The 21,879-nt window shown below is 37.7% G+C and overlaps 1 protein-coding gene across 3 annotated transcripts in view; it reads left to right on the top strand.

Moving 5' to 3' along the window:
- The window catches only part of EXOC4 (exocyst complex component 4), a 738,469-nt gene that overhangs the window by 306,997 nt on the left and 409,593 nt on the right, over positions 1 to 21,879 (top strand). For all 3 annotated transcript variants that reach the window (XM_045864245.3, XM_064574933.1, XM_064574934.1), the window contains one exon: positions 15,411 to 15,507. In XM_045864245.3, the coding sequence (XP_045720201.3) occupies positions 15,411 to 15,507 (97 nt within the window). The remainder of the gene's footprint in view (positions 1 to 15,410; positions 15,508 to 21,879) is intronic.

The following is a 21,879-nucleotide window of genomic DNA, read 5'->3' as shown; positions in this document are numbered from 1 at the left end:
ACTTTGTCAGGATAAAAATTAGGGAGAGGGTTGTGTTAGAGATTACTCTGGGTCTTTAAAACATGGATCTTCTTATATTCGCATTAAATCCTATCACTCCCTTCTCCAGATCTTTAACAGCTTCCTATTAGGTTTAGGATAAAAAACCTGTTTCCCCCAGCATAACCTCCCAGACCCTTGTGACTTGGCTCTGCCTAATTCCCCTGCCAGGTAACTCTTCTTCCTCCCTCGCCTTCTAACACTGAACTTTTTTCGGTGCCTCCAAAGGGCCTCTCTCTTTGCTGCCTCAGGACCTTCACACATGCTCTTCCCTTTGCCTAGGACACTCCTGCCTCTACTCTTTCCAGACCACCTCCTTCTTTCTCATCCTTCAGGCTCTGTGTTAATGTCACTCCCTTAGAGAAGTTTTGTCTGTCTTTGGGGTAAATTAGTCCCTAATAGATACTATGGGATTATTATTAAATATAGAGAGAGGTATCATGGTCTCTCCTGCCAGTCTGTTCCAGTCTCATAACACAGAAGACAATTTGTAATTATGTATTTCTGTGATCACTTCAGGTCTTATCTCAATATAATACGGTCAACTTCGGAAGGACAGGGGTAGGCCTTTTGACCATTTTTTTTCCTGGTACCTAGCATGGTGCCTGGCATGCAGCTGGCTTGCTGATAACTGATGAATGGTGAATGTTTGGTGCATCTCTACAATATTATGCGATCTTTAATACTTATATTCTTAAAGAATATTTAATGACTTGGGAAAACACCCAGAATAGAGTGGTAGGAGCAAAAAGCTAGCTCAGACATTTATATACATGTGGTTTCAGTGTTTCGTGTGTATGTGTGTGGTTAGTGGGTATTCTCTGTATAATGTCTTCCTCAGAATTATATCATCATGGCCAGATTTCAGAAACTTAGTTTTTTATAGGTTTGCAGTTGCTTGTATATAGAAATATATGCTTTCTGCTGACTAAATTTATTATTTAGATGATTTTATTTATATCTTATTGTACTCTCATTTTGCATGCCAGGGAAGGGTTTACTGAGAAGGACATAGTTGAGTGGAGACTTGAAGGAGGTAAGGGAGGAAGCCACATAGATCGTGGGGAAGAGTATTGACAAGTGGAGTGAACAGGAGGAACAGAGGCCCCAAAGCAGGTGTGTGTATGGTGTCTTCACAGAAGAGCAGAGTGAGGCAGGGAAGGAGAAGTAGGAGATGAACCCAGAAAATGACAAGGACAGATCTCATGGACTCTTCTCTCTAGGTCATTGCAAGGAGTTCATATTTTACTCCAAATGAGATAGGAAGCAGAGCATTCTGGAGAGGGGAGTAACTGGATTATCCTCACTTGTATTTTAACAGGATTACTCTGTCTTATATATTGAGAATTCCCTGAAAGGGGTCAGGGAGACCAGTTAAAAGACCAGATGGTGGTGGCTTAGAAAGTGGTTTGCAAAGTACCTGGACTCTGTGTCTTGAAGGTTGAACTGCTAGGATTTGCTGGTGATGGGATGAGAGGCATGAACAAAACAGAAGAGTGACGGTGACTCCAGGGTTGCAGACATGAGCAACCAGAGGTTGATGTTGCTCTTACTACTGCCGGGACCTCGTGGGGAACCTGTGCATGATTGGCACTTCATCAATATTTGCTGAATGTATTTGAATTTAATCTGCCTCCCATCTTCTTTGTTCTGTCTCCCTTTAGTTCTCTACCGTTGGAGTGGTGCTTGATTGTTTGGGTTTAAAAAAAAAACGTTTACACTGAAGCTGTGTCCACAGACCATTACTTTATACTAAGTTGCTCTGTCTAGTATCTTCAGAGCCCTTTTGTTAGTAACCTCTGCCCCTCTCTGGTCCCCCTCAGCTGAATTGACAAGTCATTCTTTTGTGCATTTTATCTTAATAAAAGCCTTGTCTATATTTTAGGCTTTTGAACAACAGCATTTAAAAAGCAAATTCACTGATCTTTGAAGAGATACAAAAGAAATGTACTTTTCCAGGAAGAAAGTTGTAGCAAGAATTTTATATGATGTATTTAGAAAACGTTGATAAGTAGCTCCTTTGTTATGTGATTGAATCACTGTTTTTTCTCAGCCCAAGGGAGAATTGATCTACCTAATGATACCAGTAATACCAGTTATGCCAATATTAGGGGTTCTGTATTACATGTTACTTTTGTCAATCTATTTTCTTGTATTATTAGTATCAGGCTACTTTGTAGAGGATCAATGTCGTATTTTCTCTACCAAACAACCATAACTTCGCATGTCTTCCCGTGAATTTTATTATGCTTATGTAAGTTGGTTTTCAAACTAAAGAGTAGTACTTCTATCTTGTGGAATGCTGTATTTCAATTATTTTGCTGTATCTTACAGTAGCTTTGTCTCTAACTTTTGGTGTGTTCCTTTTCATACCAGAATGAAAGCATGAACTTCTTGAGGTCATGGACTGTGTCTGTTAGTTAGGTTTATATCATCATGAGTCCACTCCTAGGCACCAAGATGCTGAGTTCCTAATTATTAGATTGTATTAAATTAGTGTTTTCCTATTAAATACATTTCTGTCAGAATTGCAATCTTGAAAACCATCGATTATAGTGATTTTTGTAAAGTTCTGATACCTGGTTTGGGGTGAATTATTAAACATTTTAGGTTAAAATTGCACAGACACGGCATGAATTTTGCCCATTTTATGTCTCAGCCTTGGGTAATTCTTGTGATAATCAAGGCAGGAGCTAAGATGCTTCTCATAAAAGAGAACATAGATAATCATAATTAGATGGTATAAAAATGTCAGCCCAAAATGATACTAATTATTTTTTCCTGAAGCATAACTAATATCCCAAAGCAAAAATGCCATTCATTCCCATTTAAAATCCCATTAGAATTATTGCATATGGTATCTCCATGATTATAACAATTGGCATAAATTTCTACTTGATAAAGGTGCTACTATGTATATATATTCCAAAGGACATTTTGTGATCTAGGAAATAAAAATTCATAGATGGAAAGGTTTCTCAAGAGTATACTATCCAGTTCATTCTCTTTATTTTATTGATAAAAAATAAAATAGAAGCCTCAGAGAGGTTAAGCAACTTTCTTGTTGCCAGAAAATTACTTGATATCAGTGTTAGAAAGAGAACTTCAATTCTTAACATTTGATTATAATCTATATCAAATTGCATTTTATTGTATATCATTTATTTCAGTATATCATGTTAACTGATACCATTTAAGGAAAAGCTATATTATTTTTATTCTGTTTATTTTTTGTATTTGTAATGATTATCTTAGGATAACTATGAGAATTGATTAAAAACAAACAACAAACAGTAATAGGGATATCTGAATATAATCCAAAGATGCTTGTACCGGAAAAATTTAATTCAGAGGGGAAATTGTTTGTAGACTATTCTGTAATGAATATTTTGTGTGGAGACTTCTCTTTCTAGCAGTATGACTGGTATCTTTGCTGATCTTCCCATGAAAAAATTTAAAGTGTTGAGTGAAACATTTAAAAATGTGTTAAATAGCTTTGATCGGCTGGCAAGAAAGTTAGGATTATTGGAAGCAAAAAACGGACTGCAGAGAGATATTGAGAAAAGTACTTCCAAGCCAGTCTTTACTTGAAAATACTTGCCAAACCCAAGTGAACTTGCAAGGCACAGAATAGGAACAAAGCCCAGAACCTACCCAACCTGAGGAGTCTAATAGAATGTTACCCCCAAACTCCATAAAGAGCCCATGGATCACCTAGAAATACCATCCCTTTCCCCATAATCTTCCCACCTCCTTTAAGGGACTGAAAGAAAATTGGTCACCTTGGCATAGACTGAAAGCAGGGAAAATCCCTAGAAAAACCAGGTTTGTTGCCAAAATAAACATCCTCTGGTTCATGTGAGAAAATTTTAAAGTGAGACTTTAGTTTAAAATGAGTTCCAGTTTGGTAGTTCTATTAGGTCAACTAGCAGAAGCGAGTACTAACGTATTCTGATGGTACCTACCTTTAAGCCAGTCCTCCAAGAATTGTTACAGATAAATTTCTAAGGAATATGAACTTAAATAACACACACACATGCACAAATACATATGCAAATAAATATGATACATGATACATAAAGAAAAAAGAATTCGGGAACAAGATTCAACAGAGGTGGAAGACAAAAGAATTAAGTCAGCAAAGATATTCAGTATTACAGTTATGAGACACATAATATTGGCTTATCTAACAATATTATTTTAATAACTTTCTGCCATAATGACTTCTGCATGTTAAGTCGTTTTCTTGCCTTATTGTAGTGTCTATATATTTTTAATGTCTGTGTCATATTCCAGTTATACATACATACATATACATACATACATGCCTGTTTATATCACTTATGTATATGTTGAGATATGTGTAGATTTATAATCAGTTCCCTGTTATTTTGCATTTTAAGTGACTTTTTAAAAGTTTAAGATACTGTTCTGTGATAAACATTCTTGTTGCCAAATTTTTTTTTTTTAAGGTTTTATTTATTTATTTGACAGAGAGAGAGGTAGCGAGAGCAGGAACACAAGCAGGGGTAGTGGAAGAGGGAGAAGCAGGCTTCCCGCGGAGCAGGCAGCCTGATGATGCGGGGTTCGATCCCAGGACCCTGGGATCATGACCTGAGCCGAAGGCAGATGCTTAACGACTGAGCCACCCAGGCGCCCCTCTTGTTGCCAAATCTTAAGTTCACCCATGATGGTGTTTTTTTTTATTCGGGGTGGGAGGAAATGCCAAGAACTGGAATTATGGGGTTAAGTAGTATGTAAAATGTTAACTTTGAAGGTTATATGCTTTTTAACCATCATGACTGATAAAATGGAGAATAAAAATTTTGAGAAGTGCATGGTGGAAGCGTGCCAGATGAATGTGGAGGAAATAAGATTGGAAAAATTCACTACTTTTGGTTTGGTTTGGATTTTTAAAAAAATGTATTAGACATTGTAGAGCTGCAGGGGATGGGCAGTCTGGATGGATTAAAAAACTATTTTTTTAAAACTATTTTTTTTTGCTGAACATAGGGCATACACAATCCTATGTTATGCTCTATTTATGTAGAAACAAAAAAAAAGCACCTGCCAGCTGTACTTTTGAGTGTTGATCATGTCATGGCTCATGCTTAGCTGTCTTGGAAGACCAGTTTTAATTCTGTGAGAATATTCTAAGAGCTGTTGCCTAGAGTGGCTGGAAAGTTGACTGTTGCTGAATAAACCTAAAGAGTGACTGTGGGTTTGCTGGTAAAGTTATTTAATGCCACCTGTGCCTTAGTCATCCAGATGCTTCCAATGAGCCATGAAATAATGCTGTTTCTGTTTGGATGCCAGCACTCATTATCTTTGTCAGGAAGCTAAATGCTACCATGGTTTGCAACTTGTATTTTGACTCTAAATTTGTCTTTAAGGAGACCTTTATCTGTCTTCTTACAGTCATTTTGGGTTATTATACTTTCTACCTGTCACATCAAGCCCTTCAAAATAATTTCTTTCTACCTTTGGGCATTCTCAGATTTAAGCACATTTCTGAGCATGAAGATAGTGACAGCATAGTGACAATACCACTTCGTCTATATGACCTAGTGTATCTGTGCATCCGTCATTTCCAGAGGCCTAGGCTCCGTCGTAGGCCATTTCACAGGCAAAATAAGATTGATGGGCTCAGTCTGTTTTCAGCTTGATGCTTATCTGCACCATAAATTCACCACTCAGCTGGCAAGACATCGTTGGAAGACTCCTGACTAGTCCAACATACATGTTAGGTCAGCACTGAGATGGGCTCATCTGATTAGAGAACTTCGCTGCATTCTGTCATCCTTCATATCACTCTTGGCTTTATTTTAACAAGAATAGTGAGCAAACAGTAAACTCTTCAGCAATCTGAAACTTGAGTGAGGAGAGAATCTTCATGGTCGGTTTTAATCATGGTTGATGAACCAGCACAGACACTTAGTTGAAACACTATAGATAGCATAGAGCGTTTCCCACTTGTACCAATTTCCAGAGGCTTCTGCCCTGCTGTCACATGTTACACTAGTAATGCTTCCTCAATGATCCTTCAAAACAGGGCCATCCCTACAAGGGGGAGATCTCGGGCTTGGGGGGAAAGGGTTTTTCTAGAGAACAAACTACTCATACTTCCTTTGTATGCTGCTCATCACACACTACCTCCACCCCCTCACCCCCAGCACCACCCACCCAGGTTTTCTTCTAAATTAGTTTATTAAAGAAAATAACAGCAATGGACATTAGGGTGTAGACTGTTTGGAAAACAGTCTGCCAGTTCCTCCAGATGTTAAACATAGAGTTACCATGTGATCCAGCAATTCAAATTCTAGGTATATATTGAGAATTGGAAACCTGTGTCCACACAGAACTCAGATGTACATGGATGTTCATAGGAACATTGTTCATAATAGCCCAAAGCAAAAATACCCAAACATTCATCAGTTGGTGAAGAGATAAACTAACTGTGGTATATACATACATTGGAATATTAATCGCCTTAAAAAGAAATTAAGTACTGATAAATGCCACAACATGGATAAACACTGAAAACATGCTAAATGAAAGAAATCAGACACGTGATAAGTAAGGGAGAGGACTCCAGCTTCCACACATGAGAATCTTTGAGCTAGATATACCCGGCTTGCCACTAAAACCTATTTAGTAGATTCAAGATAATTAAAACTAGGGAATCTGTTAGTGGAAGGAGAAGAAAGAATCAATGCAGTCTCCTTATGTAGCCTTAAAATAAAGTGAGTTGGAGGATAATGTCACTAAGATAGGAATGATTCTCAAAAATGGTCAATTAAAGTTCCCTTGTGCCTTATTGATCAACCATTTAAAAATATGCATACAGTGCCTGTGGATCCTCTGGTAATTGGCTCATATCTTACATTTTGCTCTTCGTAGAGCATGACATTTCAGACTCCATTAGAGAAACGGTCAGTCCTGTTACTAATGGAGCCGCCTTTGACTTATGCTCACGGAAGAGCTCCAGGTGAATACATTTTACTGATGGCTTAGAGTGAGCTATTATTAACCTTAAAATTTTTTCTTTCTTTTTCTTTCTCTCTTTCTCTCTTTCTTCCGTTCGTTCTTTCGTTCATTCTTTCTTTCGTTCTTTTGTTCCTTGTCATTCCATCCTCCAAAATATTGTTGAATTTATTGTTAGGAAGATAATTAAGGATTTTTCTTTCTTGTTTTGTTTTGTAAGCCAAGATACCACCCCAGAATAATAGCTTATTATAAAATTCACTTGTTATTTGGGAGCTAGAATGTATTCAATTTTCAAACTATAAAAGAATATGATTTTTATTTCTATTTCTTTATAAAAATTATTTCATGGTGAAACAACACTGTTAGGTTACCAAAAAATAATTATTTCATGGTCTTTAGCCAAACATCTGGGAGAGAGGGTCTGTCTTGAAGCAAAACTCGGACGAGGTGTTTGCTTGCTAGCAGGCTGCTCACATTGAGATTCCAACAGACATAAGGTACTGCACGTTCATCTGCTGTACTCCTCCTTATACTTCAAAACATGGACTCTCTCACAATAACTTGTCATTAGGCGGTCTCTAATTTAGATCCTCTTTCTGTACATTATGCTTTATACCTACGGGTGACACAAGAAAGGGACCAAAAGGAGTTTCCCCTTTTTCCTCAGGGCTGAGGTCCTTGGACTGTCCTTTATTTTTTTCCTTTCTCATTCTCAGCCCACCTCCAAACTTTGCTACTCCCTAATTCTTTACTACCAAACATCTAACTTACTGTTTCGCCTCACCCCATTTCTAACTCGGGGGAGGGCTTCCTGGGGTGACCACAGGGAAGGCAAGGAAAGATACAATTCTAAGCCTGTCCCTGTCTAAATACAACCTCCATTCGTTTTCAGTCTTCTCTCCCTCTGACTTCAGCCATCAATATTCTTATCTGAGAGAAACCCCCACCTGTCAGCTTGCATTGCCTTATTGTCAGTCAAGTCTTTTCCAAATCTCATTTATTTCTTATCAAGCCTTGACCCATCTATGGTCAATCATCTGACTTTCTTTCTTATCAGAACCTTTGACTCCTTTTCCCCTGTTCTTTTGCTACAACCAGCTAGTAAATCCTCAACTCTAACTCTCGGAGTCTCTCTTCTCCACTCTTATTTCTGCTCTAGAATATTCCATAATAATATGGTGCTGCTACAGATTGCAGTAATTTCCTCTCCCCCGGGCCCTCAGCAGTATGGAAGGATTATCAAGAAATCCATTAGAAGTAACAGTAAAAGACAAAGCAAGGGAAAGTTACTGGAATTTTCTTAAAAAGGGTAAGCAGAAAAAAATGGGCTTCTGTCAGTGTTTTGGGTATTGATACAGGCAAACTCTCCAAAGTTCCCTCCCTGAAGGGCTGGACCCTTTCATGTCTTCCTACCTGCATGTTCCTGGGCCTCCAAAGAGCCCTAGCCAGTAGTTTGGAGTTGAAGGGATCATTATACCCTGCACTGGCTAGTCAGGAGAGATGGGGAAAAGTAAAGTTAGTTCTGGTTCTTGCTGCTGGGACTATATTAGAGAGGAAGTGTTCTTTCTGGCCTCAGTTGGACCATTAAATGTTTTCCCCCCAGAATCATTGTTTATATGATGGTTTTATCTACAAAATGTTGTTTTTTTCAGGCTCCACTTACATTTTTGATCAAAGAAGCTTTTTGTGCATTGACTTGGATAACCAACTGTTATATTTAGTGTTGATTCCATAGAAAATGCATTTTATGTGTCAGACCACCATAAAATCAGGGTTTACTGCTCCCTGGTTTAGAATTTTCCTGTATCATCCATCATCTGTGTCATTTTTTTTTCAACCCGTGAGTTTCTTGGAACATAAAGTGATATTAAGTGTATTGTAGTGTATATATAGTTGAGGAAAAATAGTTTAAATACTGACCCTGCCATTTGTGATTTTGATTTTGAGCAAGACTCTGTACTCCTCCTCCCACGCCCATGAGCCTCCATTTCTTCATCTCTGTGTTGGGTAATAATATTACAGGGCTATTACTAGGATTAAGTGAGATATTTTATTTTATGTGAAGGGTCCAGCACAGTACCAGGTTCCTGGTAGATGTTTAATAAATGAGAGTCCCCTTCCAGCCTCTTGACCTTCTTCCTGCGGACTCTAATACTTGACACCTGTCTTATCTACACAGTACAACGTTAGAGCTGCCCAGGAATAAAATGTAATTGAGCAGAGAAACATAGACAAGGCATTTACTCCTCTTACGGTGGGGATAACTAATTTGTTTCTACTTGGGAGATTGTTTTCTACAAATAATATCTTATTATAATTTTTCAGCATTTTACTGAAACATGCATTCCTTACTTAGCATACTTTATGCAAAACACAACTGCTGTTTGTTCCTAGGTGGTCTGTACTTAGAATTCACTAGATCTGAAAGAGACATTATCATTTTTTCGGTTTGTTCGTTTGTTTATTCATGTATTCATTCAACAAATACTTACTGAATGCTTATCATGTGCCAGAAACTATTATAAGCACAGGAGATACATCCATGAACAAAATTATATTATTGTTAATAATTATAGACTTGGTGTGAGTTGAGTCCAGAAGATGATCCTTTCCTTGAAAGGGTTCCAAAGATTTTCTTCCCAGGTCCGACAGCGACTTACCATGAGAAGTAGAATGTTACCACCAATCTTGATTTGCTTGACTTGACCCTAATAGTAAGTTATTCGAGGGTAAGAATAAGTATTGTACTTCTCTTTTCTTCCTAATCTAGTACCAACCCCCAAGTTCATAGATAGATAGTCCCTAGTCACAGGTTGGGCAGTGGTGGTAACACAGCAACAGCATTAAGTCCTAATGATAATCTGTGCTTTTGAATGGGTACTTGCTAAAGAACTTAATCTAAAAGAACAAGGTGACAGCTGTGAATTCAGGGAATTCTTAGACCATTCAGCAGGCACTTAGAGCCAATTAAAGACCCTATTTATTGATGAAATCAATGCATTTTCATAATCCTTCGAAAGTGTTTATGAAGCAAAGTATTTGCTGTAAAAAAAAAAAAAAATCATCTTCACTGTCGTTCTTTACAATGTGAAAGGGCCACGTTGAAATCCAGGCCATATTAAACATGTCAGATAAGGTATGCTGTTTTTTGTGGCTCAACCCGACTGACCATCACACTCTATACTGTCTTCTTCTAAGCACTTGGCACAGACAATTCATAATCTTTACATCTATAATTTAATATTGGTTATTTCTTCTGTTATGCTGTAAGTGTTCTCAGCAATTTTCTAACCTTTCACTGCAGTAATCCCCCCAGATAAGACAGACATATTCTAATTGCTCCTGTTAATGATATTGACTCATACGGTGCTGCCTGAAGTAGCAAGAATAACATTCTGTAAATTGGATCTTTTGTGTTTTAGTTTATGTTCCAGTGATGTTTTGTGTGTGTGTGTATGTGATCAGGTAGATCCTTAACTGCTTGGTCATTCTAATGAGAAAAGTAGACCATTTATTTGAGATATACTGGGTGTTAAACAGTGTACTGAATCCCCAGGAGTACGTTATCACCACAGGTCTTTGAAAGAGTTAATTTCAATATGTATTTTATAAATGGGAAAGCTAAAGCTCAGAAAATTTAAATAATTCGGGGCGCCTGGGTGGCTCAGTCGTTAAGCGTCTGCCTTCGGCTCAGGTCATGATTTCAGGGTCCTGGGATCGAGCCCCGCATCGGGCTCCCTGCTCCGCGGGAAGCCTGCTTCTCCCTCTCCCCCTCCCCCTGCTTGTGTTCCCTCTCTTGCTGTGTCTCTCTCTGTCAAATAAATAAATAAAATCTTTAAAAAAAAAAAAAGAAAGAAAATTTAAATAATTCTATCACACTTCCACTATTAAGTAGCAATCTGGGGTCTGACACTGATCTTAGTGATTTTTCCACTGTCCCCTAGACCTGTCAGCGAGGACGTTTGTTTCTATTTCTCAGGCTGTGTTTTTCTTTTTCTGTTTTATTAAAATGACTATATTCATTGCAAATGACATCAAATTCCAGTTGGGAAGAATCAAGGAAGAAATAAGTTGAGGAACTAATGACTTCTGTATAAGTGAATTATCCAAGAAAGGCCTAGGTTGTGAGCCCTGATATGCTGTCATCCCAGCAGTCCCTGCGTGGCCTCCGTGCCTCTTGCCAGGTGTCTGCAAGAGCCTGTCAAACCATTGTCCTCATTGTTAGAAACTGAAATATGACTGGGGCACTTCCTCTCCTTTCTGCACAAGCTATATTCTACTTGTAATACAACTGTCAGTTTCCTTTTCTTTCCAACCACCCATCATCATTCAGCAATTTTTCTGGTGCCTATCACCCGGCCTCTGACAGCTGAAATCAGACTGTAAGCATAATGAATGAAGGTGAAGGAGATGCTCTGGCCCGTGCGTGCTCTTCCTGGGATGGAACATGTTCCCTCAGAACGCTCGTGACAGCTCGTGACGGCTCCCAGATTAGTTGATTACAGGAAGGCAGATGAGGAGAGGCGAGTTTTGTTTCTCATTCAGAATTTTGAAATGCTAGACTAAATCTCAGAGGATTCGACACTCGGACCATATGGTCTTCGACCATGGTCTTTACTTTTGGTTCTGACCTATGTATTTTCAAGAATATTTTCCCTGGCTTGGTGCTGATATTGGTAATTGAGTAAGCTGGATTTGGACTTGCAGTAAAGAGGAAATCTCATCAAATGCAGGGTAGGTAGGGTTTGCAATGGGCCTGGAAGCCTATAATGAGGCTCCTGTAGGAGGAATTTTGGTTGGGGGTTGAGGTATTCCTGCCCAAAGTTTACTTTTGTTCAGTTTAACCCCACTCTGTAAAGCAGTAATCATCTTTCTGGAGCTAACCAGGAACAAATGCAACTATTATTTAGTTTCCAGCCAGATGCTAGCCCTCATCCTTCCTTTTCACAGCCAAATCTTCCTCTCGCTGACATTTCTCACAGCCCATGGCCCTTATTTTTGGTATTGTATCTTTTGTTATCTATGTTCCCTATATGATTGTCATCAACAAATGTTTATTAAGTGCACCTGTTACCTGTAAGGCTCTGGGGATACAGAGGGGATTGCTTGTGTTTGTTAGGTCTTTGACAGTTCCCAAAGGACTTGCACATATACTCTCTCATCTAATTCCAATGACATTCTACTAAGGTCTCCATTTCTTCCTTCATTCAGCAAATGTATGCTTTTAGAACCACTTTCCAGGAAGTTCCATTCCAGGTAGGAAAATGTTACGTAAGCATTAGAAAACAAGTGACAATACAGGTGACCGATGTTGAGGTTATTTTATATAAAATCACTGCTAATGGAGTTTTGGACATTAGGAGAGGGCCACTCAACAGTTTAAGGCTAGACCTGGTGCCTAAAGAACTGGTCGGAGTGGGGCAGGGCCCTCCAGATGGAAGCCAAGTGTGGAGAAAGACACGGCGAAGCACCCACAGTCAGTGCATCTGGTGTGCCCGAAGCTGCTACTAGTTTGACCGAAGCTAGGTTCATCAGGTCTGAATATATTTATTGAGTATCTAAAATCATAGAACCTACAAATTTTTAGAAATCATTGGAGATCTTGTAGTCTAACTCTCATTTGTCCTTAAAAGAGATGCCCATCTTCCGTAAGTGAATGCATTATATTGTTGTGTATATTTATTTCATAGGAAGTTATTTACGTTGCGCCTGGAGTGCAGAATATAACCTGTTTATTTTCTACACATATTCACATGTTTCCTTGGTAATCCAGTACTGACTTCGTTTTATGATCGAAGTCAGTAAGAGCAGTGTTGATAAAGAAGATCTGTTTATTCTGTTCTGTTTGTTTGGAACCACAGCATGTGACTTTTAGAGGAGGGTTTTGTGAAAGGGGCAGTGTTTATGATAGTCTTGATGCTCTCCTTTTGCAAAACCACTGACTTAGCAGAACACTAATATCTCTGGTGCAAATATAGTAATACAAGATGGATTTTTTTTTCAAGTGAGAAAAAATAGTTCATGATTTTGAATCAAGAGCTGTACATTCCATTATATTTTCTGTTTTTCTTAAGAAAAGCCATGCTGTGATTAGTTGGTAGAAACAACTGATCCAAATAGGATTTGTCTAGACTCTGATGCCTCTGGGAAGTCTTGATGATCCGGGGTATGGATTTCTGAGGCTTCACGTGTTTTTATCAGTCAATCTCCATGATACCTCAGAGACCATTAAGATAGATAGTAAATCAAACGAGATTTAGTTGTGTTTGGTATCATGCAAAGAGCTGTAATTAGAAAGAAAATGTTGAATTTAGAAAAAAGAAAAATATTTTAAGTGTAGGCTGTCAGAATTTTGAGGAAGCCCAGGAAATAGCATCTCTCTTTACTGTCAGATTCCTGAAACATTAAGAAATAACATAAGGTAGATGGAAGGTGAAATTCCAACTTTTATACTGACATAAGCTAGACTGGAAGATGTGGTCTAGTTTGAGAGCCAAATGAGTTTGCTAACTGAACATGAAAATTAGACAAATTTACTCACCCACTTACAGAAGGGACTAGACCACTTCATCCTTCTCTGAACAAAGCAAGAACTTTATTGTTCAACTTTGCAAGACAACACTTACCATCTGCAGGCATTCTGGTTTCTAAAGTGGAATAAGGAGGTTGCCGAGACCTGCATGCTCGGCTTTGTCTTCTCAATTTTACCAGGGGAATTACTTCACTTCCCCTAGAGTGGGTAAAAGACAGAGAGAGCCCAGGGATTACATTAATTTTCATTCTCATAGTAGGTAACATGAGTAGTGTGTGTGGGAGGGGGAGCATTTCTCCCAACATCCTGAGATACACATTTTTTCACGTTTTAAAGCAGTTGAAATTAGGATGTTATCTTAAGTCAATGCCATCTTCATGGCTGTGGCCCAGAAGACAGCCAGAATGAGTTGTTTTGCATCAGTTGGTGTGAGCTGAGTGGATATTCCTCATACCATGAGCCTTCAATGTTTCAATTAATGAACCTCTTAAGGATAGGTTGAGGAAAGATTATGAATTTTGGTCGGTATAGGAACACCTTCCCTTTAAATCTTCTGATAGCGTCAAGTGCATATCAACATTAAACCTTGCAGAATCAGTATCGGCAGTTGGAATAAAATACTAGTACACTCCTTTAAGAAACCCACTTAGTGACACCATTTAGAAAACAAGGATATTGACAACTCTGAGTCATTAAGAAAAGCTGGATTCTGAAAATCATGTAGTTTTAAGAACACCTTAATTTATTTTTCTTATATTTCTGTATTAAATGTGTGTGAGATTTATGGTAAACATCTATTTATTTTAAAAGTCTTAAAGCCTTAAAAAATCTTAAATATTTACTTATAAATTATATAACCTACTTGTATATATTTAAACTGTAAGAAGCTTTTTTTTTTTAAAGATTTTATTTATTTATTTGAGACCGAGAGAATGAGAGAGAGAGAGCACATGAGAGGGGGGAGGGTCAGAGGGAGAAGCAGGCTCCCTGCCGAGCAGGGAGCCCGATGCGGGACTCGATCCCGGGACTCCAGGATCATGACCTGAGCCGAAGGCAGTCGCTTAACCAACTGAGCCACCCAGGCGCCCTGTAAGAAGCTTTTTAATGAGAAAAGAAAACCTTCTAGGTAATAAGGAAGCATTATATAGTTTCATTAGCAGGATTTTTTTAAAAATTAGTGTTAGTAGTGTTAAAATTGGTGGGGTCTTAGATTTGATGAAGTGTGGTTAAATTAGGTTTATATGGGTCTTTGCTCTAACCTTTACAGCCCTGGACAACCTTGAATGCTACTTCCTCTTTGGGAAAGTTTCACGTGCTATGCTATCTAAGATGGACACTGGTGATTGTAGATCTAAAAGATTAACTGGATTTGCCCTACACTGTTTCTTTAAAAACACTATTTTTTACTGAGCTTCCAGTGGAGCTTCACTCCAGAGTGAAAATGCTGCTCTACAGTTTATGTAACGAGGAAGACTGACTGGATCCAGTCACTCAAAATAATTGTATAGGTTTGAAGGCAACTGTTTTCAATGATAATCCTTCCTGTGATAGCATAACATTCATCTCAATAGCCTTGGTTTATTTTTTTGTAAAAGTTCTAATAAGCTGGGGCACCTGGGTGGCTCAGTCGTTAAGCGTCTGCCTTTGGCTCAGGTCATGATCTCAGGGTCCTGGGATTGAGCCCCGCATCGGGCTCCCTGCTCTGCGGGGAGCCTGCTTCTCCCTCTCCCACTCCCCCCTGCTTGTGTTCCCTCTCTCGCTGTGTCTCTCTCTGTCAAATAAATAAATAAAAAATCTTAAAAAAAAAAATAAAAGTTCTAATAAGCTAAATCTGTCTTCTTTTTCCTGAAAGGGGGTCCTGATGATAACTTAATTGAAGGTGGAGGAACCAAATTTGTCTGCAAACCGGGAGCCAGAAATATTACTGTCATATTCCACCCATTACTAAGGTAAGTCGAATCCTATGTACTTACTGAAAGTCATTATTTTCATTATTTTTGCTGACGTACTGAATGCCAGGAGGTCAGTCAGCACTGAAACAAGTCCTAAATAAATAAATAAACAAGACAAAACAAAAACTTGTTCCATTTTTAGGGCTTCACTATCAAAGTTTGTCAATAAAACCAATAATGTCAACTCCGCTAAGTACCTATTTGTTCTCTGGAGTAATACTCCATAAATACTTTTTTATAATTTTCTTTGTTTCCTACTCCCTGTCCCTGGCGCCTCTCCCTCTCTCTGTCATTGTCCCTCCATTCCTTTCTTTATTTCAGGGAGTGGCAACTTATATGGCCCATAAGAGAAATCTAGTCTGTCACCTGGTTTTCTTTTTTTTAATAATTTTTTCTTGACACAGTCATGCTCATCTGTTTATGCACTGTCCATAGCTGCTCTGTGCCACAATGTTGCAGAATTGAATATTTGCAAGAGAAACCATATGGTCTACAAAGCCTAAGATGTTTACGCTTAGGCCCTTTACAGGAAAAAATGGCAGACCCATGATCTATCTCCCTAATTTATATTAATGACTCAGATATCCTCTGAGGATTGGCAAGTCTTGAAACAAATATGACTTATAAAAACTGAAAGACATTATAGCAGTCATGTATATGGTTTCATATATTAAAGGACAACTCGATGCTGACTGGATTGAAATCTGTTATATGCTCAGGTTATTGTGGAGCTATGATTATAAAAAAATAAAAATCTGTGATAATTGCATTTTAAAAACTTCTAAGTCCTAAATACCTTTAAAAAGGAACTTTTTGGGAAGACAGGAAAAGGGAGTTATTCTTCAATGGATCTAAAGTTTTGGTTTTGCAAGATGAAAAATTTCTAGAAACCTGGTTACAAAATAATGTGCATATAGTTAGCATTACTGTACTGTATACCTAAAAAAGATTAAGATGGCGAATTATATTTTAAGCGTTATTGGCCACAATAAAAAAGGGTACTCTTTGAACATAGATATCCAATATAATATTAATTGTATGTTTTCTCTGCAATGAACCAATATATATTTTTGCTTTTTCCTATAATGGACCAGAAACTCTTGGGTTCATTTAAGGTTAGCTGCCTCAGATCATCACATTCACTTCCTCAGGTAACTTCTATAATATTTGAGGCATTTGAAATAACAGTTAAGCAAATGCTGCTGAATTGTCCAGATAAATATTGAATATACTTTTCTAAAACATAAGCAGTTTATTACTGGAATTATCCTTATCCTACCTTCTCATTAACCAAGACTTACTAAATCGAAATCATTAGAACTAGTTCAATTTAGATCTCTTACCTAAGCAACAGGTTTAAAAATTGTACAGGAATACTTCACCCAATTAGTTTTAAATGCAGAAACACAAATATGTAAATTAAACAACAAAAAAATCCTTTCATGCAATAACAAGAGATTTTTAAAGAAGCATTATTAATCTTTTGAAAAATCTGTTTTAACAAACATTTGCAAAAGTAAATCATATAATTTAGGAATCCTGGAATTAAGAGAATTAAGACTATTCCTCTATAAATTTAGTTGATTTTCTATATAAATACATAAATTACAACATCTAGATTTTCTAGATTAAGTAGCAGTGCTCATATTTATTACACCTGACTTTGGTAATTGGTTTAGTATTCACTCTCGTCTTCAATTAAATTGATTTCTACTTAGTTAAAGTTGCTAATTGTTAGGAAAATGGGAAAATACCTTAATCATTATAGGCATCTTCTAACCTAGATTTAATGCCATAATTTACCGCTAAGTTACGCCATGGCATGGATAAATGTAATCCTTATGCTTAGGTTTGTTCCAAAGCATAGAAAAAGACCTTTGGAAGTTTTTTAGCTGTGGTTGTCAGTCACTTTTCAGGAGATTTTTTTTCTCTATAAACTTTTTTTTTTCCCTTTATAAATGTGAAGTTAGGAGATTGGGGAAGAAAAGCTACCCTTATCTGACAGTTAATAAAATGCATTTTTGCTAAAGTATGAGTAGAGTTTAATGTATTACAATTCTTAACAATTATTTTTTAGCATTTATCCTTCTCTACAAGCGAGTTGTTTTAGGACTTGATAATACTCATACTAGTTTTACTCACTCGATTGGTCTCTACTTTCATTCTGAATGTTATTATTGATTAAAAGTTTTGTTGCATGATACAGTTTACATTCATTCTCTGTGTAACTCTTAATGGAAGTCACAAGAATATTATGGGGTCTGCGAGGTAAGTTAATTCCTTTCTAAGCAGGTGATCATTATAGACTTTAAATTAGCCTTTGGCTCAAATTGTAACCTTGCTTCTCAAACCCGTTATAAAGTCTCAGCTGAAACCTCAAAATGGGCTTATGGAATTTCAAATGATTAAGATCTTATAGTTTTGGTTGTTTTTTTTTTTTAATTTTGTTTTTACACTTCAGCATTTGTTGATTATTGGATTTATTATTTCTTCTAAAGCTTGGAAGTTTAGTTTTGGTAATGAGGAGAGTCAGTGGGTATTATACTAGTGCATTTCATTTTTACTCTATATATTTAAAGTTTTCTCATTTCTCCTGTAGCCATTCATTTATTCATGATCGACAAATGTATATTGAACACTTACGGTGCATGTTTTCCCTTCTCTAAGTTCGCTGTGGACTCTTCTTTAGAAATAGTCACTCTTATTTTTATGGGATTATTTAAATAAAATATGCATACATATATTTTCCGTCCTTTGGAATGCCCCTCATTTTATTTCCATGCTAGCTCAAAGTGAATGTGATTTAGCATATTACTATTTACAAAACCATATAACCTAGTGAGAGAGTTAGCATAGAATAATTTGAAAGATGGGGAATTAAAGCACAGGATTTAAAATTTAAAGTGAAAAGTGCAACAAATTAGGTTCAGATCCAGGTTCCTCTGTTCAGTTTTACTCACTGATTATTTATTGGGCCCTGATTCTATGCGAGGTCCTGGGGAAATGAAAAAATAACATCAAATCCTTGCCTAAAGGTATTCCCTTGGTAGTTGCATGGGCGGCAAAAACTGAGAAGCCCCAAAACTCCAATGACTGGTGAGGACAGAGATGAGTGGGATCTTGCACCAGGAGGTAGATGACTGCAGCCTTTCCCGTACATAGTTGGACAGTAGTGAGCCGGTGCATAACCTTTCACCCAGCACTTCGCCTCCTTGCGTGCTTCTGCTCAGATGCAGGGACTCCTCGTTTTCCTCTCCTAAGTCCCCAAACTCTAGTTCAGAAGGAACTTACTACAAGTTGGCTTTTATCAGCCATTTAAACACTGTCCTTGTTTTCTTGCACTGTCTCTCTCAGGGAGCTTTTTTCCATGGGAATGGAGTTTTCGTTTCCCTTTGCTACTTTTCCCCTACGTCTAGCGATACTTGTATTCTGTCTTCCTGAAATGCTGCAGGTGGCTTGTGTATACTTCATTTATTAAAAATGTCCTTTCCATCATTTTTATTTAGTGGGCAGTGCATTCTTTGCTGCATAAAAGTTTCCTGTACTGAAAACTTGGAACCACCCTGTTCAAGAACACCACACAGCACATTCCTATTATGCTGTTTCATATATTCTCAGCTGTCATTTTTACTGTTCTCCCATAAAATCATTGTACAAGGTCCCAGATCTGGCAACCTTGCGAGTTTATTTTTGTACTTTTCTTCTAAGTACTGCAGTTTCTTCCCTAGGAAATCTCACAGGGTGTCGGAGGCAAATCTACGGACCTCCAGTCTGTTCACTACCCCTTAACTCTGCTGGCCCCTTTGACTTGTTTATTTAATGCTCTTCCTTACTATTTTCTCTTTCTGGGTAAGAAACCAGAAAATTGTCTCAGAGAATGATGTTTTAGAAAAATGAGGTCTATAGCATTATCTTGCTTGCTTTATTCTTAGCCTAATAACACATTGTGTGAAACTTAAGCCTTAATGTAAGCTTTTGATGGTAAGAGTTTATCTAATCAGTTTTGCTACCTCTGGTTCTAAGTGAACAAAACATACTGAAATGAAGAGGTTTCTGCTTAAACCTAGGTAGATTCTGAAATATTTTCACCAAAATAGAGACCCTGAAAATGATAGGCTGAATAACTAGTACCACCCTCACTGACATAGTTGCTGCTTTTTCCCTTTCTCTGAAAACAGTCAAGAGGAATGGATGGATTCACTCTAATAAATTCTTTTATAGGCTTCAATTTGGGAAACACAAAGAAAATACGTTAATGGTGAAATCTGAATGACGGTATTTCTTTTGTCTAGAGCAGACATGCATTTAGATTTTTTTTTTTTACACAAATTATTTTTGAGTAGTTCCATCATGGTAAACTTTATCAACAAAATACACTTTGTTGAGGTATCAATCACAGTTTGACAGAGTAGCACTTTGTAGTTATAATTAATATATAATGTAGCCATTTCTGGAAATTTGAAGTTACCTTGTGGCTGCTATTTGTGGGATTTTGCGGGGAGGGGCAGAGAATTTATTTCTCTCTTTGTTTTTTCATTTATCACTATTCCTTATTCTCTAACCCCCTCAGCAGAGAATATATGGTTCCTTAGCTTGTTCGTACAGTTCCCTCATATAGCAAAAACTGAGTGACAATAAAAATTATTCCTTTACCAATCGAAATGCTTACAGCGTCTAACTAAAGAATTTAAAAACACTCTCGGGCGCCTGGGTGGCTCAGTTGGTTAAGCGACTGCCTTCGGCTCAGGTCATGATCCTGGAGTCCCGGGATCGAGTCCCGCATCGGGCTCCCTGCTCGGCGGGGGGTCTGCTTCTCCCTCTGACCCTCCCCCCTCTCATGCTCTCTCTCATTCTCTCTCTCAAATAAATAAATAAAATCTTTAAAAAATAAAAAAAAATTAAAAAAAAATAAAAACACTCTCAAGCTTTATTAATCTCTCATTTATTTACTTATTGCCTGCATTTGTGATTGCATACCTTCTGAGTCAGTAAGGCAAATTGGTGGGGAGTGCTTCTCTTGAAAACAAAGTTATGCCCTTGACTCTGTTGCATTCAACCCTTCTACAGCTGGAGGCTTTCAGTTTCAAAGGTAGAATCATCAAAGAGAAATAGTGGGATTTCATGTAGCCCATCACTGTTAGAGAAACAAAGATCCCTAGTCTTGAGAGCTGGGACAGGTCGGAGTATGGACACCTGAGTCCAAGGAAGCATTCTCACTGTGTCCTGACATGACCTCTTCCTCTTCTTATAGGGACACCAGCCTTTCTGGATTACAGTCTCACTCTTTATGACCTCATTTAACTTTAATTATCTATTGCAGAAAATGTACATTAAATTTTGCAATTAGAACAAACTCAGGAAATTAATTTATTAAGTGATTAATTTATCATTCTTTTAGCACTGGAGCCAGTGTTTAGATGGGAAGGAGTTTTGTGTATTTCATGAGAGAGAGATAGACCACTGAGTGTGGGCTGGAGGTGGGGGTATGAGTGATCACATTTTAATTTTTGTTGACCAAATCCCTGTGTGTCTTAGTTTTCCATATCTATAAAATCAAGGAGTTGGTTGGTCTGGATTTTGCTCTCTACCTCTCAAGTTTGTGATTTTGTGACCAGGAAATGCTTTTATAATATTTAAGGACTCCAAAGGCCTGACATTTTAAAATTTAAAAGTCCAAATGACAATGTGTTTCTTTTGCTTATTTGCTTCAACTAGCTTTTAAAAGACATTTGGCTCTTTAGGGTAATGATCACTTTGCATATATGAAGTACGTTTCTTATGAGACAATTGAAGAACAGATGTTTGCAGTGGGGTGACTTGGCAGAGGTAAGAGGCTGGAGACAGAGTGGATGATGATGGTATTTAAAGTTGCAAAAATGTCACTGATGCTTCCTCCGTTGAACACAACTCGAATATTGAATATCTGGGCTGTGAGCGTTTTTCACTATTTATTATCAGCCACACTTCATTAAAATCAGACAGCAATTAAAGGCTTTCTGGGCAGAACAAAAAATGAAATATTCATTGGTCAGTAAGGAGTAGGTTGGCATTTAGATTAGTTAGGGAGATAAAACTTCCTGGCAACTTGAGCTATGACGATGGTCAGAATTTCTGTGGTTGGCTGTGTGCCTTTTTTAAGGCAAATGGCAGTAGAACGAGTAAACGTTATCGTCACATGTAATTGTGTTTGTCTCTGATTACAGAGAAGAGTAACTTCTAAAAGTTAATCTTGTCAGATGTAGCAACTGCCAGTTAGCAGCAGTGTAGGGAATTGGTTAAAGGGGTCGCCGGGGCCTGGCTGTGAAATCGCTGTAATTGTTAAGCAGGGCTTGAAGTTAGAAGGTCAGGAAGTGGTTGAAACCAAACCTC

This window comes from Mirounga angustirostris, unplaced genomic scaffold (genome assembly GCF_029215605.1).
Source record: "Mirounga angustirostris isolate CCGP_5_RB_7025 unplaced genomic scaffold, mMirAng1.0.hap1 SCAF_12, whole genome shotgun sequence".
NCBI lineage: Eukaryota > Metazoa > Chordata > Mammalia > Carnivora > Phocidae > Mirounga > Mirounga angustirostris.
This window is presented reverse-complemented; position numbering and strand designations above follow the sequence as displayed.